The 24,556-nt window shown below is 35.9% G+C and overlaps 1 protein-coding gene across 1 annotated transcript; it reads left to right on the top strand.

The window, feature by feature from the left end:
- The first annotated feature begins 17,493 nt into the window (after window positions 1-17,493).
- Window positions 17,494-19,631, top strand: LOC149214615 (subtilisin-like protease SBT5.4). The gene is made up of 4 exons (XM_089390932.1): window positions 17,494-18,048; window positions 18,541-18,638; window positions 18,797-19,042; window positions 19,156-19,631. The coding sequence occupies exons 3-4, from the start codon at window positions 18,921-18,923 to the stop codon at window positions 19,376-19,378; spliced, it is 345 nt and encodes a 114-aa protein (XP_089247058.1). The 5' UTR covers window positions 17,494-18,048; window positions 18,541-18,638; window positions 18,797-18,920; the 3' UTR covers window positions 19,379-19,631.
- The last annotated feature ends 4,925 nt before the right edge of the window (window positions 19,632-24,556 follow it).

Genomic DNA, 24,556 nt, shown 5'->3' with positions numbered 1-24,556 from the left:
AGAAAGCAAGTCGTAGTGGTAGGTGAGGTACATGGTTTTCGAGATCAAAAGTAATCATACTAGAATTTGTGGTATAAATTCCTCCAATAGCGGATAAAAGAGCCTTCCTTTGTGACAAAAATGTCTAAAGGACTTCCAAAGGTGACATTGCTGAGGGTGATTAAGCTAAATATTCTACAATGTTGTAGTGTTGGGCAGTTTGTGCATTCAGATTATAGGACAATTTCAAAGAACACCTTTAGGGGGTGGTCGGATGTGGAATCAACGCTAGGTTTCTCGATGTGGAGAGGACTAGAATTGGATGGAGTGGAGGAAGAGGGTACATCAACGGTATCTTTCTCCACGATAGGTTTCTCAGGAGGTGGATAATATTTTGAATTCATGGCTACAAAAATCTATTTTGAGCCACTCATAGACACTTGAGAGCTTCTAGAGGCTTGAGCATGGGGTTGGTCTACCAATTATGTCTTCTGAGATGAGAAAGGTTCCTTTAGCACAACTGGCATCCCTTTAGTGCCTTTCATAAGATGACTTACGTCGGCACGTTGGGGACAATCCTTAGTGTAATGAAATTCATCACAGATAAGCAAGGATACTTATGCTTTTGTTTGGGTATGTCATCAAATTACTGATTTTGGGAATCCTGTTTAGGGGTATCTTGTTTAGTTTTGACTTTACCCTTCTTATTGTCTTTCGAGGATTTATCTACTGTGGCAGATTGAACAACATTTAACTCTAAGGCTTTACCAGGATTCTTAGGAGTATCAACAATTTTGGAATTTGCAGCGGTCATAGTAGATTTAGGTTTTGAAGAGGTATCTAGAGTACTACTAGACTACTGAGGCACAAATACAATGATGCCTTCGATAGGTGGAGAATCTGTGGGTTTAGAAGAGGTAGGGCCAGCCAAAGGTCTTTGGGCACTAGGTAAGAGTTCATATAATGTGCCAGATTGTGAATAAACCAAATCCAAATACTGGGCATGGGCGATAGCTTGTTCTTTAGTCACACAACCACCCATGGCTATATCTTTAGCAATAGGAGGGATGAATGATTTAGTGAACCATTCAGTCAAGGGCATGGTTGCCAAAATCTATCCTAAATTACCTTCAGACAACACTTCATGAACCAAGATAAGTGTTTGAAACAGAGTAGTCATTGGAGGAGAAAGTAAAGTACCTAGACAAGTAAGAATTGACCCAAGGCTAGGAAGAAAAGAGGAATGATGATGAATATCATTCCAAGGGGATTCTTCTAGAGACATGAATTCAACAATGATTTCATCAGTCAAGAATGTCTCGTTCAAAGGATCTTTGGAATCAAAAGAACCAAGCAGGGAGTTTGTCAATACGATTCTAGGGAAAATATCAAGCGATCATGAGTTTTAGATGTAGCCGCAGAAGCCAAAAGAATAATTTGATAATCTTGCTCAACTAGGCTAAGCGACATGGCATCGCAAAAATCATTGATTTGGTCAGGACGAGGAATGATCCATGGGTCATAATGAGAGGAGATGATGTTAATTGAGATAACGTTGGATGGAAGAGGAAGGAAAAAAGTTCTCTTTAAGATAGGATCCTTGAAAAGGACTCCACTAAAAATTTTGTAAGGGATGTTGGTTTTTCCAATGTAAGGCACATTACCTATTGCAGAATCAAAGGAAAATAAAGCCAATTGATCAACAATGACAATTTTCCCTTGGTGGGGAAAACAAAGTACACGAAAGATAGATGAGACCACATAAAATATTGCATGAGTCCAACTCCGACCAAGTAAAAGGTTGTAATTGAGATTGGAGTCAACAACCTCGACTTCGAAATTGACTCTGTTTCCCTCCAACTGAATGGGTAAGGAGTTGATAATACCATATGTGCGGAAACCTCGATCGTTGAAAGCTTCTAAAGAGTTTTGAGAATGGTTGAGAGGAGGGGAGCCAATGACTTTCTAACATGAGATGGACATGATGCATGTGGATGCTCCTTCATCAATGACAGTCCGGTGGATAGTCTTGCCCATAGCAACAACTTGTATAAGGAAAGCAAGTTGCGGTGGTAGGTGAGGTACATGGTTTTCGACATCAAAAGTAATCATACTAGAATTTGTGGGATAAATTCCTCCAATAGCGGATAAAAAAGCCTTCCTTTGTGACTGACATGTCTAAAGGACTTCCAAAGGCGACATTGCTGAGGGTGCTTAAGCTAAATATTCTACAATGTTGTAGTGTTGGGCAGTTTGTGCATTCAGATTATAGGACAATTTCAAAGAGCACCTTTAGGGGGTGGTCGGATGTGGAATCAACGCTAGGTTTCTCGATGTGGAGAGGACTAGAATTGGATGGAGTGGAGGAAGACGGTACATCAATGGTATCTTTCTCCACGATAGGTTTCTCAGGAGGTGGATAATATTTTGAACTCATGGCTACAAAAATCTATTTTGAGCCACTCATAGACACTTGAGAGCTTCTAGAGGCTTGAGCATGGGGTTGGTCTACCATTTATGTCTTCTGAGACAGGAAAGGTTCCTTCAGCACAACTGGCATCCCTTTAGTGCCTTTCATAAGATGACTTACTTCGGCACGTTGGGACAATCCTTAGTGTAATGAAATTCATCACAGATAAGGTAAGGATACTTATGCTTTTGTTTGGGTGTGTCATCAAATTACTGATTTTGGGAATCCTGTTTAGGGGTATCTTGTTTAGTTTTGACTTTACCCTAATTATTGTCTTTCGAGGATTTATCTACTGTGGCAGACTGAACAACATTTAACTCTAAGGCTTTACCAGAATTCGTAGGAGTATCAACAATTTTGGAATTTGCAACGGTCATAGTAGATATAGGTTTTGAAGAGGTATCTAGAGTACTACTAGACTGTTGAGCCACAAATACAATGATGCCTTCGATAGGTGGAGAATCTGTGGGTTTAGAAGAGGTAGGGCCAGTCAAAGGTCATTGGGCACTAGGTAAGAGTTCATATATTGTGCCAGATTGTGAATAAACCAAATCCAAATACTGGGCATGGGTGATAGCTTGTTCTTTAGTCACACAACCACCCATGGCTATATCTTTAACAATAGGAGGGATGAATGATTTAGTGAACCATTCAGTCAAGGGCATGGTTGCCAAAATGTTCCCTAAATTACCTTCAGACAACACTTCATGAACCAAGATAAGTGTTTGAAACAGAGTAGTCATTGCAGGAGAAAGTAAAGTACCTAGACAAGTAGGATTTGACCCAGGGCTAGGAAGAAAAGAGGAATGATGATGAATATCATTCCAAGGGGATTCTTCTAGAGACATGAATTCAACAATGATTTCATCAGTCAAGAATGTCTCGTGCAAAGGATCTTTGGAATCAAAAGAACCAAGCCAAGGGGTTTGTAGATATGATTCTAGGGAAAATATCAATCGATCATGAGTTTTAGATGCAGCCACAGAAGCCAAAAGAATAATTTGATAATCTTGCTCAACTGGGCTAAGCGACATGGCATTTCCCTCCAAAATCATTGATCTGGTTAGGACAAGGAATGATCCATGGCTCATAATGAGAGGAGATCATGTTAATTGAGACAATGTTGGATGGAGGAGGAAGGAAAAAAGTTCTCGTTAAGATAGGGTCCTTGAAAAGGACTCCACTAACACTTTCGTAAGGGATGTTGGTTTTTCCAATGTAAGGCACATTACCTGTTGTAGAATCAAAGGAAAATAAAGCTAATTGATCAACAATGACAATTTTCCCTTGGTGGGGAAAACAAAGTACATGGAAGAGAGATGAGACCACATAAAATATTGCATGAGTCCAACTCCGACCAAGTAAAAGGTTGTAATTGAGATTGGAGTCAACAACCTCGACTTCAAAATTGACTCTCTTTCCCTCCAACTGAATGGGTAAGGAGTTGATAATACCATATTTGGCAGCAACACCCATTAAAGTGCATTGGAAAAGATGTAATCAGATAGAATCATTGACCTAAGAGTTAAATGAACACCGTAAATGGTAAGTCATTACGTGTGCTTGAGGGTCTTCTCCAAATTTACCTTTGAATTTGGGGCAATCACTAGGAATTTTGGTTGGTACCGGAGGCCAATATGGTGAGTGAAGTATTGGGTCATTTTTAAGCCTCGACACATCCAACAATTCCAAAGTTGCCAAAAATGGCAGTTGTGGGTTGTATGGAGTATAGGGTCTCTAACATGTGCCAAGCTGAGTATTCCAGCCTTGCTGAGTTTGGGCCAGCCCCCCATTATGGTGGATTTTGTCCATAAGGTGTTTGACCATAAGGATTTTGACCATATGGAGTTTTACCATAAAGAGGCTGACCATACTGAGTCTAGTGACCATATTGGATGTATGGATTTTGCAAAGCAAATTGACCATATTGTTGTTTGTAAGGTCCTTATTGCATCTGTTATGACTGTGGCAACGGTTGTTGGTAAGATCCTTATTGGGTTTGGTAAGGAATTCGTTGCTGCGACTATAAGTAAGGTCCTTGTTGGGGTTGAATAGGAGTTTGTTTCCATGGTTGTTGATAAGATCCCTATTGGGATTGGTAAGAAACCTGTAGCTATGGTTGTGGGTAAGACACCTACGATTGTGGCTGTGAATAGGAAACCTGCGATTGTGGCTGCGGGTAAGACACTTCCGGCTATGGATGCAGGTAGGGTCCCTGCTACGGCTGAATAGGAATTTGTGGCCACAGAGGAGGATTAACAATCCCATAATCATATTGCATTTGAGCACCATACTGCATTTGAAGACATGCCCACTGATACAGATTTTGGAGCTGTTGTAAGCTTGTAGGAGTATAAGGTTGTTGGTAGGAAAGTTGAGTCAAAGGAACTTGATGACCTTGTAAAGGTGTCCCTCCAACGTTTCTTGATACAGATGGAATTTATGTTCCACCTAGGTTAGAAAGAACACCAATAGGTTGAATTGCACCCAGAGGGTGTGTGTAGCTTCCACCAGAAAAACAGATGTGTAGGGCAGAGAATATTGCCCCCTAGACATTGGGGCAGATGGATTTGTATGTTGTTCACTCACATTAGGAACCGTAGTTACTATGGCTACAATAGGAGGAGTAGAAAGATTAAGGGGAACATGAGTTTCACTTATCAACATTGTAGGTTGGGAAGGGGTCTGTGTAGTTACCGACATGTTTGGGACAAACGAGCTAGTAGTAGGTGTGACACCAGAGGAATAAATGGGATTTTGAAACAATGAACTTGTGCCAAAATCATTGTGTCGCTCAGAGAGTTATAACCCAACGGAACCAAGGGCATACTACTATAAGGAGGAGGTGTACTTGGCCCTGTAGTCATATAGGGATAATAAACATAAGAAAAGCCTTTGGGAGGAAGCAATGACAAAGGATCAACCTCTGTACTAGGAATGTGAGTTCTCGAAGTTTCCGTTGGAATACCTTGGGGTGTTGACCCTACATGTGGGTTATCACCTTCTGTTTCCATGATTGGGAATAAATCTTGGTTGGGAACCTGAGTTAGTCTAGGAGAAGGAATCAGAGGTACATTGCGAGTATCAAACAGACTATATGAATTTGGAGATGATAAATACACAGAAGAATCTAATTCAAAGAGTGGATTAGGAGGAAAAACCACGTAATCCTAAATAGATTGAAGACTAGCCAGAGGAGAGTCCTGAGATGAGCCTACCAACTCTAGAGGTGGTCGAGAAGAAAGGGGTTGGATGCTTGGGACAATACCAAGTTCAACTCCTTGGTTTTCAAGGGATTCAGGCTCAACGTTATCAGAACTTACAACTCTAGGTGAATTAGGTGCATTAATATTTCCATAGATATCCAGAGTCTCGTTTGGGATTCTTGGTGGTTCTTCCATGATGTCTTTTCAGAAAATGAATCATAAATGTGTGTTGGTGAATGCTTTGGGATTAAAACTAATCTTACAATTAATCATTAATGTTGAGGACAAAAGGAGGTTTTCATTTCACGGGTAATTGGTCAAATGATTTTATGATAAAAAAAGAAATAAATCAAAAAGGGGTAAAACTAGGCATGAGGGTTTACCAAGTCACCATGAACTGCTATATACACCTTGGCGGAACCAAAGACTTAACATACATCAACCAATATCCTTGAATGCTATGTTTGGTGTATTATAGTATTCAACGCAACATACTTGGTTACTTGTGGCTAGATAACAACCTCTAGGGGGCTCCCAATATATACACGACGATATGTGGGAATGCAGTTTGTAGTAGTGTTGTCTAATATTTAAACGTTCGATGAGAGCGTTCCTTTATACTTATCATGTGTGGAGCACGTTCGATATACCCGAAAGTACTGGAGAACGGTCCTATACACTTTCGTACATGGAATGGGATTTCACCCCGGGATACAACGCTGGAAAATAATGACAACTCCTACGTTTAATGACGCTGGAACACGTCTCTCGCCTAGAAGTTTAAATGTTATTCGTTAATGAAAAATGCTCCTTAGGTTAATTGAAGTAAATTTTAAGTTGATCTTCAATTAAGTTTAACACTTATAATTCATATAGCATGAGAAATTATTCCTTTCGATTTGACGAAAGCTATCTAACATAGGGAAGAGATTCACACACTGATGTAACAATCAAGTATGCAACAAACAAATTCTTCCTATCTTTCACTTTCACTATTTCAATAAACCCAACAAAAGCAAAATGATATTCAATTTGTTAACATGTAGCTACAAGAATCTTTCACTTTCCTTTTCAATGCACTCACCAAAGTAAAATGGAATTCTATTCAAATGCACCTACATGAAAATGTTTTTCACTTTTTTTTGAATGAATGATAATGCAAGAAATTATTCTACAAATATTCTGAAGAGAAAGAAGATCAAGAATTATAACCATCAGAAGATCTAGAGCTAGAAGAGACTACTCCAATGATATCATATCATGCATTGACTGGCATCAATACTCCACAACCCTCAAGGTAGAAGAATATATCAAAACAAAAATGTAACAATGTTGATTGATTCAGGCAGTACCCATAACTTCATCAATTACAATTAGCAAAAATTCTCAATTGTTTAAGATATCTAGCACGAAAGTTTCAAGTAATGATTGTAGATGGAGGCACTCTAAATTGTTTATGGAATGCCATAATAATAATCTCATTATGAGGGAGTATTTGTGTGATAGTCCCATGATTTATAGACAAATGGGTGGTGATGATGTTGCGTTAGGGGTCCAATGGTTATAATCATTAGGAAAAATGACCTTTAATTTTCACGATCTCTTCATAATATTTACCTCAAAAGGAAAGGAAAATTAGAGGTATCTAAGGGTAACCCTTACTAAAAAAGGAGCACCAGGGTGTAATGGCAACATTATGTTCACTAAATTTTCAAATGTCAATATCATCTATGTCAATGGATATCCATAAAGCTTCTAACAATCATCCCAAGATATTTGTATTCATTCCTAAGGGTCTTCCACATAATCAAGGTCATGACCATGCTATCAATTTATAGTCGGGAAGTGTACTAGAGATAAATGAAGAAGGGAAATAATACTAGAAGTATAAATAATTGTTGAAACAAGGATTCAAAAACCAAGTAACCCAACAATTGTGAAGTAAGTCATTAAACAAAAGAACCTACCAGTGGAAGAGATGGCATGGGAAGATGATGTATTCTTGCAAAATCGCTAGCAGTTAGTCAAGTGTTGAGGACAATACTTGTTTGAAGCGGAGAAGAGGGGCATACTAAGCCCTATATAAGGCCCATGTTGACCCTAAAACCCCTTATTAAGCTCTAGATATGAATTTATTACATTTCCATTATTATATTATTATCAAGCTAGAACCCACATAGTCCTATTTATTATAATTTTAGCCCTTGTTTCCTCTCTCTCTCTCTCTCTCTCTCTCTCTCTCTCTCTCTCTCTCTCTATATATATATATATATATATGTACATATGTACATATATACATATATACATATATATGTATATATGTACATATATACATATATACATATATATGTATATATGTACATATGTACATATGTACATATGTACATATAGATATCTATATATATATATATATATATATATATATATATATATAGTTGTGTAGATTGTATTCATAGTAAAATGAGGTTTCCCCCTTGAATAGAACTACAATTTTTGGTTTCTTATAATTTTTAAGGTGCAATAATGATAACATCATTTCCCTAGTTAAATAATGGCATGAATCTTTGTATCCTTCCATCACCTAATCCAAAAATCCTAAGACTCATTTTTCTAAGGCTATATTTGATAGCACCTTAGTTTTCATTGATTTGTCTTAGTAATCTCATTAGGGATACCAGCTTTGAGTCGAAGGAGAGTTGGCCTAAAGTGAGAGGAAAAGCTTCTAAGGTGATAGTGGATGACCTTCCTAAATGTTCACTCATATTACACATTGTGGATTAGGGATTTTACCATGTACATACAATTTTGGAAGTAATAGGATTAATGTTGACACCCTTTGAAATAACGATCTCACATGTCAATCATTTGGTCCAAATCAAGGATGGAAATTATCTAATGCACCATGTAATACATGGTATTTTTACTTCCAAGTTTAATGAAAAATACCTTAATGATAAGTTGCCATGGTTATACCATGTTTTTTTCCTCGTGCATCCAAATCAAATCTTGATGACATGCTTGTAATCATCTAGTCAATGTATATGCCAAAATCAACTAGAATGCATTACAATAATACTAAGTGTTGTATGGGGTCAAGACTATAGTTTTATCTATGAACAAATTTATAATATTTGCACTAGCTTTCCAATTGTGTACCATCATATACATGGATTTCCTTTGGCATAATTCCAAGACGTATTTACATGTATGCTCAATAGAACAAGTCTAGGAGATTTAAACCATAGTTTTACTTTTGTTCACCAATTGTTCTAGAATCAATCACTTCCACACACACCAATTCATTCACTAACAATGCCATACTTTTATTTTTCAAGTACCATGTCAAGTTGTAATTAGAGGCAAAGGAAACCAATCACAATATAACCAACACAATCATCATCAACTACAACCATAACTTATAACCATTATTCATACAACCAAAAACAAGTTCATTTGAGAAATTTATATATTGTCAAAATGAAAATGCATTTGTATATAATTATAAAAAAAACCAAGCAAGATACATCCATATCATCATGAAATAATCATAAGCATAATCCATGTGAAAATTAAAGAGATTGAAATAAAAATGAGTGTGCCACCAAAACATCCATTGCAACATCATCATGGGGCCATTAGTAGCCTATCTAGGATATTATTAGTGAGATGCTTAAACAATGGTTACATTGAATAGCGGTGAAAATTTATAAGTGACAAACTTGTGGATTTTGTGCAAGTTTTTTCACAAGACTCTACAATCATAGTCATATTGACTACAAAATAGGTCAACATTTGATGACTCCATTTGGGCATGTTGTTTCTAGCAACATGAGAACCTTCAAATATCTAATTTTATATAATTGAATTAGGATCTATGCAATAAGAATCATAAAAAGACTTGAGAACACTTCAAGCCACAAAAAATAAAAATAAATAATCTACATTCATATTCATCTTTGAAAAATGTAGAGAATGAATAGAATGATGAATAGACTTTTGCAAAGGGAATGAAGGGAAACTTGAAGAGAAATTATAAAAGCATTTTATGATTTATAATCTTAAAACTAAATCTAGTACACCCCATCCAATCCTTCTCTTAGAGGTTGTGCCTCCACCCATTGAGACAAATTCTCTTAACGTTCCCTCATGCTGCACATATTAGGTATCAATTTCAAAATATATACATGTAACACAACCAATCTCCATAACTCATAAAAACCAAAGACATCCGGGAAAATTTCCCCATACTTATCATAGAGATACAATTATGTTGAAACATAGGTCTAGAAGATGGAAAAAAATTTATGATGCATTAAATAGAAGGACACCATTGTTGACCACTATGACAATTGAGATAGTAAGGATGGACATCAATGAAGAGTTTGTATGAAATAGACCCACAATTTGTTGAATCTTGGAAATATAGTAAAGAACAATGGATTGGAGATCTAACTCATTTCTTAGATTATTTTATCTGGGAGGTACTTGTATTTCAAAATTAATAATTGTGTATTCCCAGAGGTTTGATGAGGGATAATATCATCAAAGAGATACATAATGGTGGCTTGGGTGGACAATTTGGCATTGATAAAATCCAACCATTGATTGAAAAGAAATATCATTGGCCCACTATTGTGAAGAAAACATTAAGAAAATGGTTAAAAGTTGTAAGATTTATCAACATGATAAAGGAAGAAGTCATAATATTGGTTTGTATACCCATTTCCCTATGAAAAGCACCTTGGGAGAGCATCTAAATGGACTTTTTATGAATTGGGACAACTTAGACTCCAATGAGCTAATTGCTCTAATTTTGTTGTTATTGATAGATTATAAAAAATGCCACATTTCATTCCTTGTAAGAGGACCAATGATGGCATGAGAATAACTATTTTATTCTCTAAGAAAATTATCCATTTACATGGTTTTCCAATAGGCATAACCTTAGATAGGGACAACAAATTTGTCAATCATTTCTAGAGAAATTTATGGAAAAATATAGATACAAAATTGTATTTTATTTCTAGATATAGCTATATACTAATGGAATAATAGAAGTAGTGAAAAAGAGCCTTAGACATTTACTAAGATGTCATATGGGAGATAAACCAAGACAATGGGATTTAATGTTATTACAAATTGAATTTTCATATAACAATTGAATTGGTAGATTTATAGGAAGGATACCTTTTCATATTATGAATGGAAGATCACTAAGAGGAGTTACACATTTGATGAATTGGTCTTGGCTCATTAAAAAATAGGAAGCACCCACTTCTCACTGAGTTAATCATTTTCAGTCAAGGATGGGCAGGTTCATCCTGATGAAGTTAGTGTTAGAGAGCATCCTTAGGTATTAGATGTCTATCACATCCATTCAAATATCTATTTGGAGGCGGATCAAGGAGTTAATCTTCCATTTATCATATTGGGAAAATGGGACAATATTGCCTCCCCAAAGTACTTGGGAGGGTGGGGTTTAAAGAATATTTTTCATTTTGGAATGAAACTCATAACAAAAAGATTATGGTGATTATCATAGATGAGGCTCCATGGGGCTAAGTTATGAAATCAAAATACTTACAAAATCTATCCATGCTTGAATGGTTTTATGTTCAAAACAAATTTGTGGTAGGCTCTATAGTATGGAAGGCTTTGGTAAAGTCTTTCCCAATAATTAGAGATTAGGTATTATAGAAAGCCAAAAATGAAACAAATATTCGCATGAAGGAAGATCCATGGATGGAAGTAGAGGAACATTATAGGTTGTCTAATGAGCTTAGAGAAATCATGAATGAGGAAAACATATTTCTCATGGTGAATGCAAAGTGAAAATATCCATGATTTTTTGGTCATGTTGGTTGGAATTTTGTGAGGTCATTGAAGCTAAAATATTTATAAAATTGAAAATGAAAATATTGTACAATATTCGTGAGGTTCTTGATGCTAAAATATTTATCAAATTGAAAATGAAAAAATTATAGGTTATCATACTTGTCTTCAGTATGCTATATAGCAATCCATGTGTTTTTGAATTCGCATTAGTTTGTGTATGATCAAATATTTTACATGATACTCAAAAAATTTACAGTAGTAATTTTTTTTTGTTTATTATTATTATTTTGAAATCTATTTATTTGTTTTGTAGTTAGTTGTTTAATTGGAAGATTTATTGAAATGATGTTTTTTCAAAAAAAAAAAATAATGTATTTTATTTTTTTTTTTATTATTTCCAATTCAAGGGTAGTTTTTTAGTGGCCAATATATAAAAAGGCTCAAATTCCCTCCACTAATAAAATGATATAAAAAAATTAATATAATAAAAAAATAAAAAATAAAATATAAAAAATAATAAATAAAATATAAAATATATTGTTCGATAAATTATTGTGGTTATTCCATTGGACTATTTTTTATAACGGATCTACTCAAATATATTAGAAAATATGAAATCTACATTAAGTGTTTAATTCTCTTTAGATTTTTGGATATTTCAGTGATTGTTTATTGTGTATGCGTATAAATTATAACTATGCAGAAAATAGAGCATAACAAAATAAAATCTCACAAACCAAAATTGGCACAAGATATATCCGAGAAAACTCTTTTGAGAAAACTCTTTTGAGAGAACTCAATTGGAAGGTTAGGTTGCTCTCCTCCCTTTCTAAATAGGAAATGACTACAAGTACAAATAAGTAAGGCTTGTGGCCCATGGGCTACTATAGTGCAAAACTCCTTTCTATGTGCTCTCTCCCTATCCCTCTCAACTACTCTACTTGCCTATGGAACAAAATACACTAAAAAAAGAATTATTTTTCCTCCTTATTGCCTAGTTATTACACAACTATCCTACTAGTGGTTTGGTTTGACTCCTTCAACTCTTAACTAGAGTTACAATATTGACTATTCTAGAGTCTTCTTCATCATTATCACATGGCTAACCCATTTTCCATGAGTAATAAGGATTGATGTCTCGTCCTCTCGAATTATGGCGATCAAAACACGAAGGTCAACTTTTGTGTGGCATAAATTTTGAATACATACTCTAATTGAGTCAATTCTTACATGGATGGAAAGGTATCTATGTGTAGAACATGAAAAAAAGAGTGGTGCTAAAGATGCAAAGTTTTACCCCCAAAAATATGTTTTTTAATAACTCAAGCTACTCTCAAAAGGTTTTAGACCCCAATTTTCCAATTTAAGTCACATCGGTAAAAAATGGTCCTCTAAGCTTATTCTTCCACTATTTCCACTCTAAAAGCATGAGGATGGATGAAAAACAATATAATGATCCAATCTAGATCATATATTTACCTAATATTTTAAGTTCACTAGTAAGTGAATATTTAGTTATTTAATGTTTTTCTAGCCATCCCTTTGTTTTTATGAGGTAGATATAAAATAGCATAGCTTATAAATTAAATGGTTGGTAAATGAAAATAAACATCAATCTATGATAAATATCAAAACACTTATTTCATGATATATTTTCTATAATTACAAAAATCATTAAAATTAACTAAATTATAAGTTTATTTTGAAATATTAGTATTATTATAAATTATAAAAAGAATTAATATGAGTTAAACATATATGCATTAAAAAATTGTGTAACAAGATTCTTGCCCATGGATATCCACCCCTAAATTAACTTGTAAATAGATTTTGTTACAATATCATGGATCAATACCATGACTTATCATTGGCACATGCACAAAAAACATAACTCATTTCATATGAGATTTTTTTTAATTAATCAATGTAATTAAAAGAATAAAAAGGACATAACATTTTCTCAAACTTTATTTGTGATTATTAATAAAAATATTTTAAAATATATCATAGTGGTTAAATAAGGAGTTGTTTTTAGTGCGACTTTTTGGAGTTGCGGAAAAAATTGCGGTGAAATCTTGATTTGTATTATTTAAACTAGCTTTTTGAGTGTATATATGGATTCAAAACCCTGAAAAACCTCTAGGGAACTTCTATTGTGCAGGAGTTACCCATCAAATTTCAATGAATTCTAGCTAGATTTTAGAGAAATTAGAGTGGAAAAATCCACTGAAAAAACTTCCAAAAAATCGCATTAAAAACAACTCGGTTAAATATTACCATCTATCTAATAATTATTTATAACTAAACTAAAATTATAAAAACCTTGTTCCAAAACAAACACACTTCCAAAACATAATTACCATACAACACGTATAAAATAAATTTTTTAATTACAAATATACTTAATTTTCAAATGTTATAAAATAAATGGAAAGATTTTACCTCTAAAACTTTCATAAATTGCTTCCATTTTTCTTTATTGGTATTAACAAATTGCTTCCATTTTTCTTTATTGGTATTAACAAATTGATTCCTGCTAGTCATGATTATTTTAACTTGAATTTGGCTTTGGTTATGCATAATCTCAAAATGTTCAAGGGTGAAAAACCCTTGAAAAAATAATAATCCATAAGAGCTTTTGAATATGGAATTTGTCTTGTTTAATTATGTTGGAAACCATTCCCATGATAACACTCTTGTTTTTCGCATGTACGTCAAGGGGCATATCTACCAAGTACATCAAACAAACCTTGAAATACTCTAGCAGATCCCACACCAACCCCGTTAATGACATTATGAGTTAAACCTGTTGTAAGCATTTATCAGGTATTTTCACTCTCAAACAGTCCCTAGTACAATAGTTCTCCTCTTCTGCCAGCTTTTCCTGGTATTCATTCATTGATCTAGAGGTTGTATCTGGGTTTTTTTCTCCTTTTTTTCAGGCCATAGATTACATAACAATTCACAGATCACTTTAATTGACTCTATAATAAACACACTTGGATTTTCAAATGATTTTAGGTTGTATTAATATAGGCATCCCTTAAAGTCTTTCACATATTAGGGTTAAAGTTGAAAAATGACAAAGGGTCAGTGTTACATATAGATAGGTGGACCCTGTAACATTAATTAGTTTATAATTTTTTTTGTTATTAATAACCTTTGTTGGTTTATAAGTATTCGTTCTCCAAAAAATATTACAAGTTGTTTTTTATTTTTTTTTATTTTTTTTTATTTTATGATGCTAAATATCAGTTTAGATCCATCTTTAACTTTGAATCTATCAAGGGATCAAATCTCTTTTCACTTTAAAATATACTTGCACTTCAATAAATTTGATCCTTTTGGTGCTTGGTAGCTTTGAAATTAAGATGGATCTATGTTGGCTATCTATATATTTATTCTTACATAAGAATACTATTACCAAAACTATAGTTTGCCAAAACCTGGAGCTCAAAAACTACCAATGTAAATTGACTATTTTACCTCAATTTTATTTTAATTATTAATTTTAATTTGCGCTCTACAATCTAGTATGGGGAATATATTGTCCCATAATATTGTATTTAAAATTAATATTAACAAAAAAATTTATTGTCCCCCATAAATAAAATACTTCAAGTTCCACTTTAATTACGTCGATAGACATTCTCTTTGTTGGCTTGGGGTGGGAAAACACTATTCACCGTAGCCAATGGGAAAGTTTTATTTTCTCCCTTCCAACTAATTAAAATTTTCCATCTATTTATGCTTCCAGCGAATTTAAAATCTTCCATCCAGACTATTTCCCATTTCCTTCTTGAAATGACGGTTGCGACGCGACCTTCTGGAAAACGGAATGGCCCCTCTGAAATTAGTCCCATTGCTCCATGCTCTAGTTTGAACGAGTGTGACATCTAGAGAAGGAAGTTTAAGAACATAAAGTGTCCATGAGAAGGTGCATAGTTCTCACACTATTCGTTTGATGGAATGTGCCTAGTAATCTTGCAAGGTCGTGGTGATGGCATTCTTGTAGGGTGATTTGGTTGAGGTTTGTTCCGGGGCTTTTTTCATGGACCTTGAGCCCAAAATCATGGAGAGTGTGATGTCAGCCCCTTATGGTCAGATATTCAGGCCTAACAACTTTGTTTTCTACGATTAAGGACCTGGTAACAGCTGTGCCAAGGGCTATTACACTGAAGGGGTTGAACTCATCGATTATGCGCTGGATGTCGTCGTGAAAGAGTTCAGTCTGGACCTGGTAGAGACCGCGCCAAGGGCCATTACATTAAGGGGCTGAACTCGTCAATTCTGTGCTTGGTCACTTACTAGACCTCTTGGCCCTCCGTGACAGATGAATCTGTCCACTACAATTGCACAGAAAACTATGTGGCCTGAATAGAGAGAAAATACCCCAATTCTATTCACAAGACTAGGCCATACTTGCTCCTCCTTCCCTAGGCCTATACCTTGTGTCCATTACTCCTTTGTATTTTTTGTTTCCGCCTCTATGTGTGGCTGCAACTCCCATAATGGCCACCGTAAGTCTTCCCAATCTAACTTTGGGGATCCCTGTTATTGCGGATATGAGTTTCAGATCCACGAACTTTGAACAAAGCCTCCCAGAGGAATATAAGCAATCAGAGCAGAAAATAAATAATGAGAAGAACGAATATTTCATCCATTCCCCACCAATCCACAATAATACCCATGTAACCGCGACAGATGCTTCTCTTGCTCCCTATGACTCTTCCATTAGGGAATCTGATGTTTTTGATCTGCTTTCCCACCTATGTGGGATCAACTGGTGGTTATAGTGCAATGGATTATAGGTAAAATCCATCTGGTTCATAAATTTTATAGTAGATACCTCCTTCGCTCTGTATGCCCTTTTGCTATTTTGTGGATAACCGATAACACACAGAAAGTTCCCCGTTAGCCAGATTGTTGAATGGGATCGCTGAGGTGGTGGTCTACTGAGGGAATAGGACTGACTGTGAAATTAGGTAAGTACATCTCCGCATATTTCAGATTTATTGAGAAGGGAATTGCTCTGTAGTTATAACGCAATCTGTATCGTTCATTCATTCATGCATTACAATATCATCCAATTTGTTTCCATATTTCTCATAACAAAAAAAGGGGGAGTTTGAAATTACATATCTAAAGGAAGGTCATTATGAAGCAGTAAGCCTTATCTGTTACATCTAGATGCAGCATAATTGTTTCCCCAGAGGTCTTGTGAAGGAGCAAACATGGGAGGGTCAGATGCATAAGGGAAATGCCTAGCACTATCATATTCATCCATGTTTCTGGTTGAGGCTCTGTTTACTATTATTTTGCACCCTTCTCTTCCCATACAATCATGGGCGCTATAGGTTAGCAAACAAAGGGCTCTGAAGAAAATGTCATATTTTGCCTGTGAGTGTTCTTATTCATTGAATAAGAATTACATCGTTTTCTTGTATTTTTCAGAAGGTTAATCAAAGTAAGAACGAGGATTCCAAAGTAGCCAAGGTGTGCTTTGCCTTACTTTAACTAAGTGGTGAATTTGATTTGATTTGATTTAAAATGAGGAGGCTAGGGGTGGGTGTGGTCTTACTTTAACTACATTTGATTTATGAGTGGTGAATCTTGTCTTTGTGTTTGTGATACTTATTTTTGTATTCTACTGAAGACAAAAACAATACAACATTGCTTCTTTCACATACTCTGATGTATTCTTGTTTGGTCTTCCTATATTCTTACAAACTAATGTGGTCAATGTTTCTTATTATTCCGTTGTATCGCTAAGGAGAAAATCAATCCTTTGTCTCTCTTTGCTTATTAGGTTGTTGTTGGTTGTTAGAACCCAATTCCATTGTAGGATATACCTACCTATGAAATGAGGACCTTTATTACATGTAGTCATAGAACCAATGTTTCACATTCTATTGGAATTTAATTAGAAATTAGTTATCCTAAACCTTGCTTCATAGGGTCAAAGTTTCAATATTCCATGTTTTGTTTGCAGTGGGAAATTGATTGGTGCCAGATACTTCATCAAAGGATATGAGGCTACAAATGGGCCTTTAAATATCTATGGAACAGGTGAATTTCTTTCTCCACAAGATAAAGATGCACATGGTACTCATACTTTGTCTACAACAAGTGGGAATTTTGTGAAAAATGAAAATATAACTGGATATGCATAAGGGCTTACAAAAGGAGGAGCTCCTCATGCTAGAGTTGCAACTTACAAATTTTGTTGGCCTTCCGCTCCAAATGGATCATGCTATGATGCGCTATGATGCAGATACTCTTGCAGCATTTGATGAAAAGGTACATGATGGAGTTGATGTGTTCTCTCTTTCCACTGGATCTGGCCCTCCTCTATCTAATTATTTTGAAGATGAAATTGCAATGGGAGCATTCCATGGAGTCCACAGAGGAAAGGTAGTTGTTTGTTCCACTTGAAATGATGGTTCAACTCCGGGGACAGTTACAAATGTGGCTCCATGGATCATAACTGTGGGAGCAAGCAACATTAATAGACAATTATCTTCAAGCGCTCTTCTTGGAAACAGCAAAACATATATAGTGAGTATAACTTATTTTCATTTCTGTTTTCAAGTAAATCTGAAAGCACATTTAACTCTTCATATGATATCCATATACAAAATATTTCCCATAACCACCAAGGACGAAATTTACCCCTAGAACATGTAGAAACTAAAATAGGCCGGTAGGCTTATTACCCTTTTCGTTCTGTTCACAATGCAAGTCATTTTAAGACGATTGTGTATTTTTTAATGTCCGAAACACATGCATTGATATTAGAGTACTTCAAGTGCTATGATGGTAATTTTCTTTAATGAAATTTCAGGGGAAATTGTTCTTATTGAACTTTTCCTTCCGTCCTCCTATCAAATTGAAAAATCCATGTATATAGTTTTTCAAGTTTAAGGGATTTTTTGTTGAACCATTAGAAGGCCTCTGAAGGGCATTGAAGTCAAATCTGATCCCTTGCATTATTCTAGAAAACTCATTTTATGCCTCTGTATATTTGTGTATATTTTTGTTTGATGTCAGGGACAAAGCATATCCAAGTACCAGTTACCAAAGAAAAAATTGTACCCTTTGGTATCATCAACTGACATTACAGCTCCAAATCAAAATAGAATTATCGGGTATGCTACATAATACCAATTTTAATGAGTTTCATACTAACAAAATGTCAAACTTATCAATATGGCATATTCTTTCCAAAGGAGAAATTTGGATTAGTGTTAGTTCAAGGAATGAAACTCTGATGAATTTTAACAGATTTTATGTAATAATGTTGCAGAAAACATTGCTTCCTGGGATCTCTAGATCCTCGCAAAGTTAAAGGAAAGATTGTTTCCTGCCTTCGTGGTATCAATGCAATAATTGAGAAGGTTGAAGAAGTTCGTATGGCATGAGGATTAGGCATGAACCTTTGCAATGACCCCGTAAATGCCAACGATGTTATTGCAGATTCTCATGTTCTTCCAGCTATACAGTTGAATGCAATTGATGGGGCATACGTATTTGATTACATCAATTCTACAACGTAGGTTTTCAAGACAACAATTTACTTATATTAGCCATACATTGAAAATGATTGTAGTCAACTAAGTTCCTTACACGGAACATCCTAATTTTCCATAAATTTTGCTCATTCAGGTCTCCTGTTGCTTACATTTCTCCTGCAAGAACTAAATTACATGCAAATCCAGCTCCGGTGATAACAACATTTTCCTCTCAGGGTCCAAATAGTCTTACTCCGGACATTCTCAAGGTCATATTCCACTGCCCAATTTTTTGTGTTTACATGATGGTAACTCATTGTATGACATTGCACTTTTTCACACATGAAGTTCTGAATTGTTTCTCCAATGTAGCCTAATATTACAGCTCCAGGGTTGAACATTCTGGCAGCATCAACGAATGACCGTTCATTTGATCATTGGCATACCTTTCAATGTACTTTCTGCACATCTATGTCATGCCCACTTGTTGCTGGTGTTGCAGCTTTATTAAAGGGAGCATATCCTCATTGGAGCCCTACAGCTATTAAGTCTGCCATTATTACTACAGGTGTTCATGTTTATCCATTTCTTTTCACACACATATTTAAGTTATTAAACTATGTATTACATTCCAATTGTTAATGTATTGGAACATTAAAACATCAAAACATCAAAACACAATTTTTTTTAGGTTAGTGATTGATGTCACTTAACCTTCCACACAAACGTTTTAGTCCAAGTAACATGACATTGATATTCATCAACTAATTTCAAGTTCTTGGTTGCATATTTTGAAAGGAGACTAATCAATTTATATCAATATGAAACATCAACCACCATGTTGATTCACATTGGTAAATAAATAAAAGATGAATTAATATTTGGATTGATGTTTGGGTTAACAATCCTAGTGGAGCAAGGGATTGACTTAAAATACAGGTTGTAGAATGATATTTGTGTTAATGATAAAATGATTACCTCACCTTGGGATGGTTATGCACAAAAATAACATTGTGACCCAAATCCAATGATTGTGGGCAGTGGCATAGGAACGACACCAGACATGTGCGAAAAGTCAAGTCATGTAACCTTGTACACTACAACACATTGATAATATGGACACATACTTTTTGTGTTGCAAATAATGATGAAAGAGTTAAATGACAATAGAAATATGGTGTAAGATGATTTGGAATAGCATGTCATCTTCCTAATCTCTTATTCTTCCTCTCCTTTCTTCCATGGAAAACCTTTTGGATCAACTGAAATATGATTCCCGCATTTATGGATGGCACCCCTAGTAAGCCCATCAATGTAGATTATCGTGCCTAACCTAGGGGGATTTTAATCAGGTACCTATTGGCATTATACTAACAAAGGTACCATATTCATTGGTGACAACTAGTTGAGTTAACCTTTTAGGTTGAGTCCTCATTTGTACATTATCTTGTAAGAGCAAATATTGTTTGAAGCTAGATAGATAGAAACATCAAATTTATTTTATTTCCCTTGGTAAAACTACTTAAGTTGTGTCCTCCATTTTTAAAAAAAGTTATGAACTCCATTATTAATTTATACCTTCTACACTAATATGTTTATGGAATTTACTATGATGCCCAATTATGGCCTATGTACATGAGTGAATAAATATGAACATTTAATTGCATAATGAGTTTCATGTTTTATCGATTGTGAAATTCATTTGAGCTATGTAATATTAATTATTAGGAATGTTTTGTTTGCATGCAATTATTAGTAATCCTCATTGTGGATTGTATGTGTATTAATAGATCTTGGTTTGCAATAAGGCCACGTCCACCCCTCGCCTCATTTGAAATAAAAAATCAAATGTAAGTCCACCCCTCGCATCTCGATTCTTCACGCCCTCCACATTCACATCCTTGTTTCTTGTAGCGCTATCTCTGTGGCACTCTACATTCATCTACAATTCTATCAGCACGTCTTTGCACCCTTTTGGTCCAAATGCTAGTTTTACAACTATATATAGAGAGATAAAGTAATTGAAAGTCAAAAAAATCTAATTTTCTTTATAATTACTTTCAAATTTTTTTAGTGTGAGAGGTTTTAATTTTTTCATTACTCAATATTGAATTAACATGTGACATATAAACATAATATTGATATTACAATTTAGTGGGAAGGACATGTGTCATTTATTTTATTTACTTAATATGTGTTATTTAGAAAGTATATACAAAATAATATTTAATGTTGATGATGATGATGATGATGATGGTTAACGTCCACTGAGACCAAATTGGTCTATCAGACCTACAATTTTCTTAATTTTTACTTGTCTGGCTCCTTGTCTTTCTTGGCGAGATTGGTGTTGTAGCTTTCTTTCTTTTCTCTACGGTCTTCCAACTTCCTTTGTCTTGCATCTCCTTCATCTCTTCTGGTTCTTGGGACATTGGTGTCTTAGCTTCGCGATCTATAGTCGGAGAAGTTTGGTTTAGGAGATCTGCTTTGCTGTTAAATGAAGATTTATTTTCTGCGGTATTCAGATCCTCATAACTGTTGATTTGTTGGGGCGGGCTTTCTCCTTGCTTGCTTTGAGAGTTGTTTCCTTCTTCCTTGATTTCTTGTGACTCAGAGTTTTCTCTAGAATATTCTTCTTTGATGACAGTGTAGTGTTCTTTTTGTGCTCCTTCCCACCATGTAGATCTGTGGTGGTTTTTTCTAGCAAAATTTTTCTCAGAGGCTTTTGGGCAATTTTTGGCTAGATGCCCCGTCTCAAAGCACGATCGACATCTGAAGAGGACACTTTCATAATCAAGCTTCTGGTTCCACACATAGTCTTTACTTGTTAGGTTTATTTCCGCTGGGAATCCGGCGCTGAAATCCATTTCCACACAGATGCGTGCATAAGTGGTTCTGGCATATTCCTCTGTTTCTGGGCACCTGCAGTAAAATTTCCCAATTGCATTTCCGATGGCTTTTAGCGAGGAGAGATTCCAGAGATGCAAGGGTAGGCTTGGCAATCTCACCCAAACTGGTGCTGAGGTTATCACTGCTGTAGAGGGATCGAATGATGGGTTCCATGGCTTCATGAATAGGCCTGATTTTTCCCAAAACCAAGGGCCGGAATCTAGAATACATTGTCTGCTTTCAGGATTTTCAAAATCTACTATAAAGAAACCTCTAGCACAGGGGTAGATATTAATTTCATCAAAAATGATAGGCTTCCATACCTCCGAGATCCAATTGTGGAGTGCTATCAGCCGCGGCCAAAAACCATTGAACCGGCAAATTAGGGCACTTTCGGAGAACTTCAAAGCTTCATCGAGTGAGTCCTGGACCACTTGGATAGTGGGAGCTGGGGCTTCACTCACGATATGGGCAGGAGATTTCCCTCCAGAGGCGGATGAGCCACCAGTTAATGATAGATAAAATATTTCAATTTCCATACTAATTAACAAAATTTTATATCTCCCCAATTAGGGTGTTAGAACTCGAGACAATGGAGATGGGGGGGAGCCCACCACCCCATCATCACCCATCACATTTTAGGGGGGTGGATGGGGGGCTGACATGGCCATCCCTCACCATGCAAACATATATTCATTCCCTTCACAATCATATGGTGATCTATTCTCCATCTGAGGGAACTTGGCCATGTGATCTTGGCTTCGGTTTATTTGGTGTGCCTTTGACATCCCTTCACTGCAGTGGGACAATTCCCCCACGACACATGATTTGTGGGGCTTGACCCTAAATATCATGACTCAATTTCACGTAGAAAGCTTTGTGGCTTGACTCTAGTTCAGAGGATAGCTTATTCTCATGTAAATGACTATGAAAATGGCTATTTAGGGAGTTCTTGACCTTGGCAATGTTAACCTTCAATGCATCCACTGGGTGCCAAGGATTTTTGAGGAAAAGACAACGACAATAATAAAGGTGACCTGTAGGAATTTACAAGGTAAGTTCCTCAGACAGAACATCAAAGGACACTGCTCATAACCAGATCACAGATCAATACACCAGTGTTTTTACGTGGTTAAAACCCTCAAAGAGGGAAACAGTCCACGGCCTGAGCCAACGCGGCCACTTCAGGCAATTTATTAATAAAAGAATGGAAATTTACATAAGATTCTCTCATGGATGGATTACCCTACAAATGACCCTCCATGCTCTTTAAATAGAGATCATGGACCAATCGGGTGTTAAGCCACGGATCAAGTGTCGGTAATACCGAGGAGAAAATGAACCGTCGGATCACTACATATCGTGACCGTCAGATTGTAAGTTACAAAATGTACATAGTAAAGAAACACACTTTACCTAACTCTATACTAGACCAAGTTATACTTATCTATTTCCTATGTGTCAGAATATCCTAACGTCCCCCCTTAAGAACAACTTGGGATAGGATTGAAGGATTTACAAATATGACACAATAGGAGAAGGAAGGAGGCACTAGAGCCTATCCCCCCTTAGTGACAACTTCCTGAACTCCAACCATAAATCAAAGTTTAGTGAACTTCGCCTCTGTGAGAGCCTTTGTAAAGATGTCTACAACTTGATCATCTATTGAACAATATTGCACTTCAAGAACATGGTCGTGAATGAGCTTTCTGATGAAGTGCATGTGCAGTTCAATGTGTTTGCTGCGCTGATGTTGGACTGGATCTTTGCATAGTTGAATGGCACTTTGATTATCACACCAAAGCATAGTCGGATGTTGCTGCTGAAAGCCAAACTCTGGCAGGATCTGACGAAGCCACAAGGCTTCCTTACTAGCTTCTATGACACCACGATACTTTGCTTCTGCTGAAGAAAGAGAAATGGCACCTTGTTTCTTGCAAGCCCATGTAATAGGTCCTGAACGAAAAGTGAACACATAACCGGCAGTAGACTTCCGATCATCAGGGTCACCAGCCCAATCAGAATCACTGAAACCAACCAACAGAGGAGCTGCTTCGGCTTGTAATGAATCCCAAACTGAACTGTACCTCAAACATAACGAAGTATTCTTTTAGTTGCTTTCCAATGACTTTCATGTGTGCTTTGCATAAACCGAGCAACAAGGCCAACAACAAAGGAAAGGTCAGGACGAGTATGGGTTAGATACAAAAGTTTTCCTACAAGTTGACGGTATAAGGTAGCATCAACTTTAGGAGAAGTACAAGTGACTGAAAGTTTGACTCCAGATTGAAAGGGAGAAGGGGTTGGCTTACAGTCTTCGATGTGAAAATGGCGTATAATATCACAGGCATACTTGGACTGGGAAAGGGAAATACCTTCCTTGGATTGCAAGACTTGAAGACTAAGAAAATAATGCAAGTGTCCTAAGTCTGTCATTTCAAACTTCTTTTTAAGGCTAGACTTCACATGGTTGATAAGATTGGGATCACTACTAGTGAGGATAAAATCATCAACATAAAGAACAAGAATGATAAGAGATTTGCCCACTTTCTTGGTGTAGACAATATTGTCAGAATGACACCTAGAAAAGCCAGATTCTAAAAGAAAGCTATCCATTTTGGCATACCAAGCCAGAGGAGCTTGCTTGAGACCATAAAGGGATTTTT

This window comes from Pinus tabuliformis, chromosome 1_1 (genome assembly GCF_031772625.1).
Source record: "Pinus tabuliformis cultivar Carrire ecotype Pingquan chromosome 1_1, CPIR1, whole genome shotgun sequence".
NCBI lineage: Eukaryota > Viridiplantae > Streptophyta > Pinopsida > Pinales > Pinaceae > Pinus > Pinus tabuliformis.
This window is presented reverse-complemented; position numbering and strand designations above follow the sequence as displayed.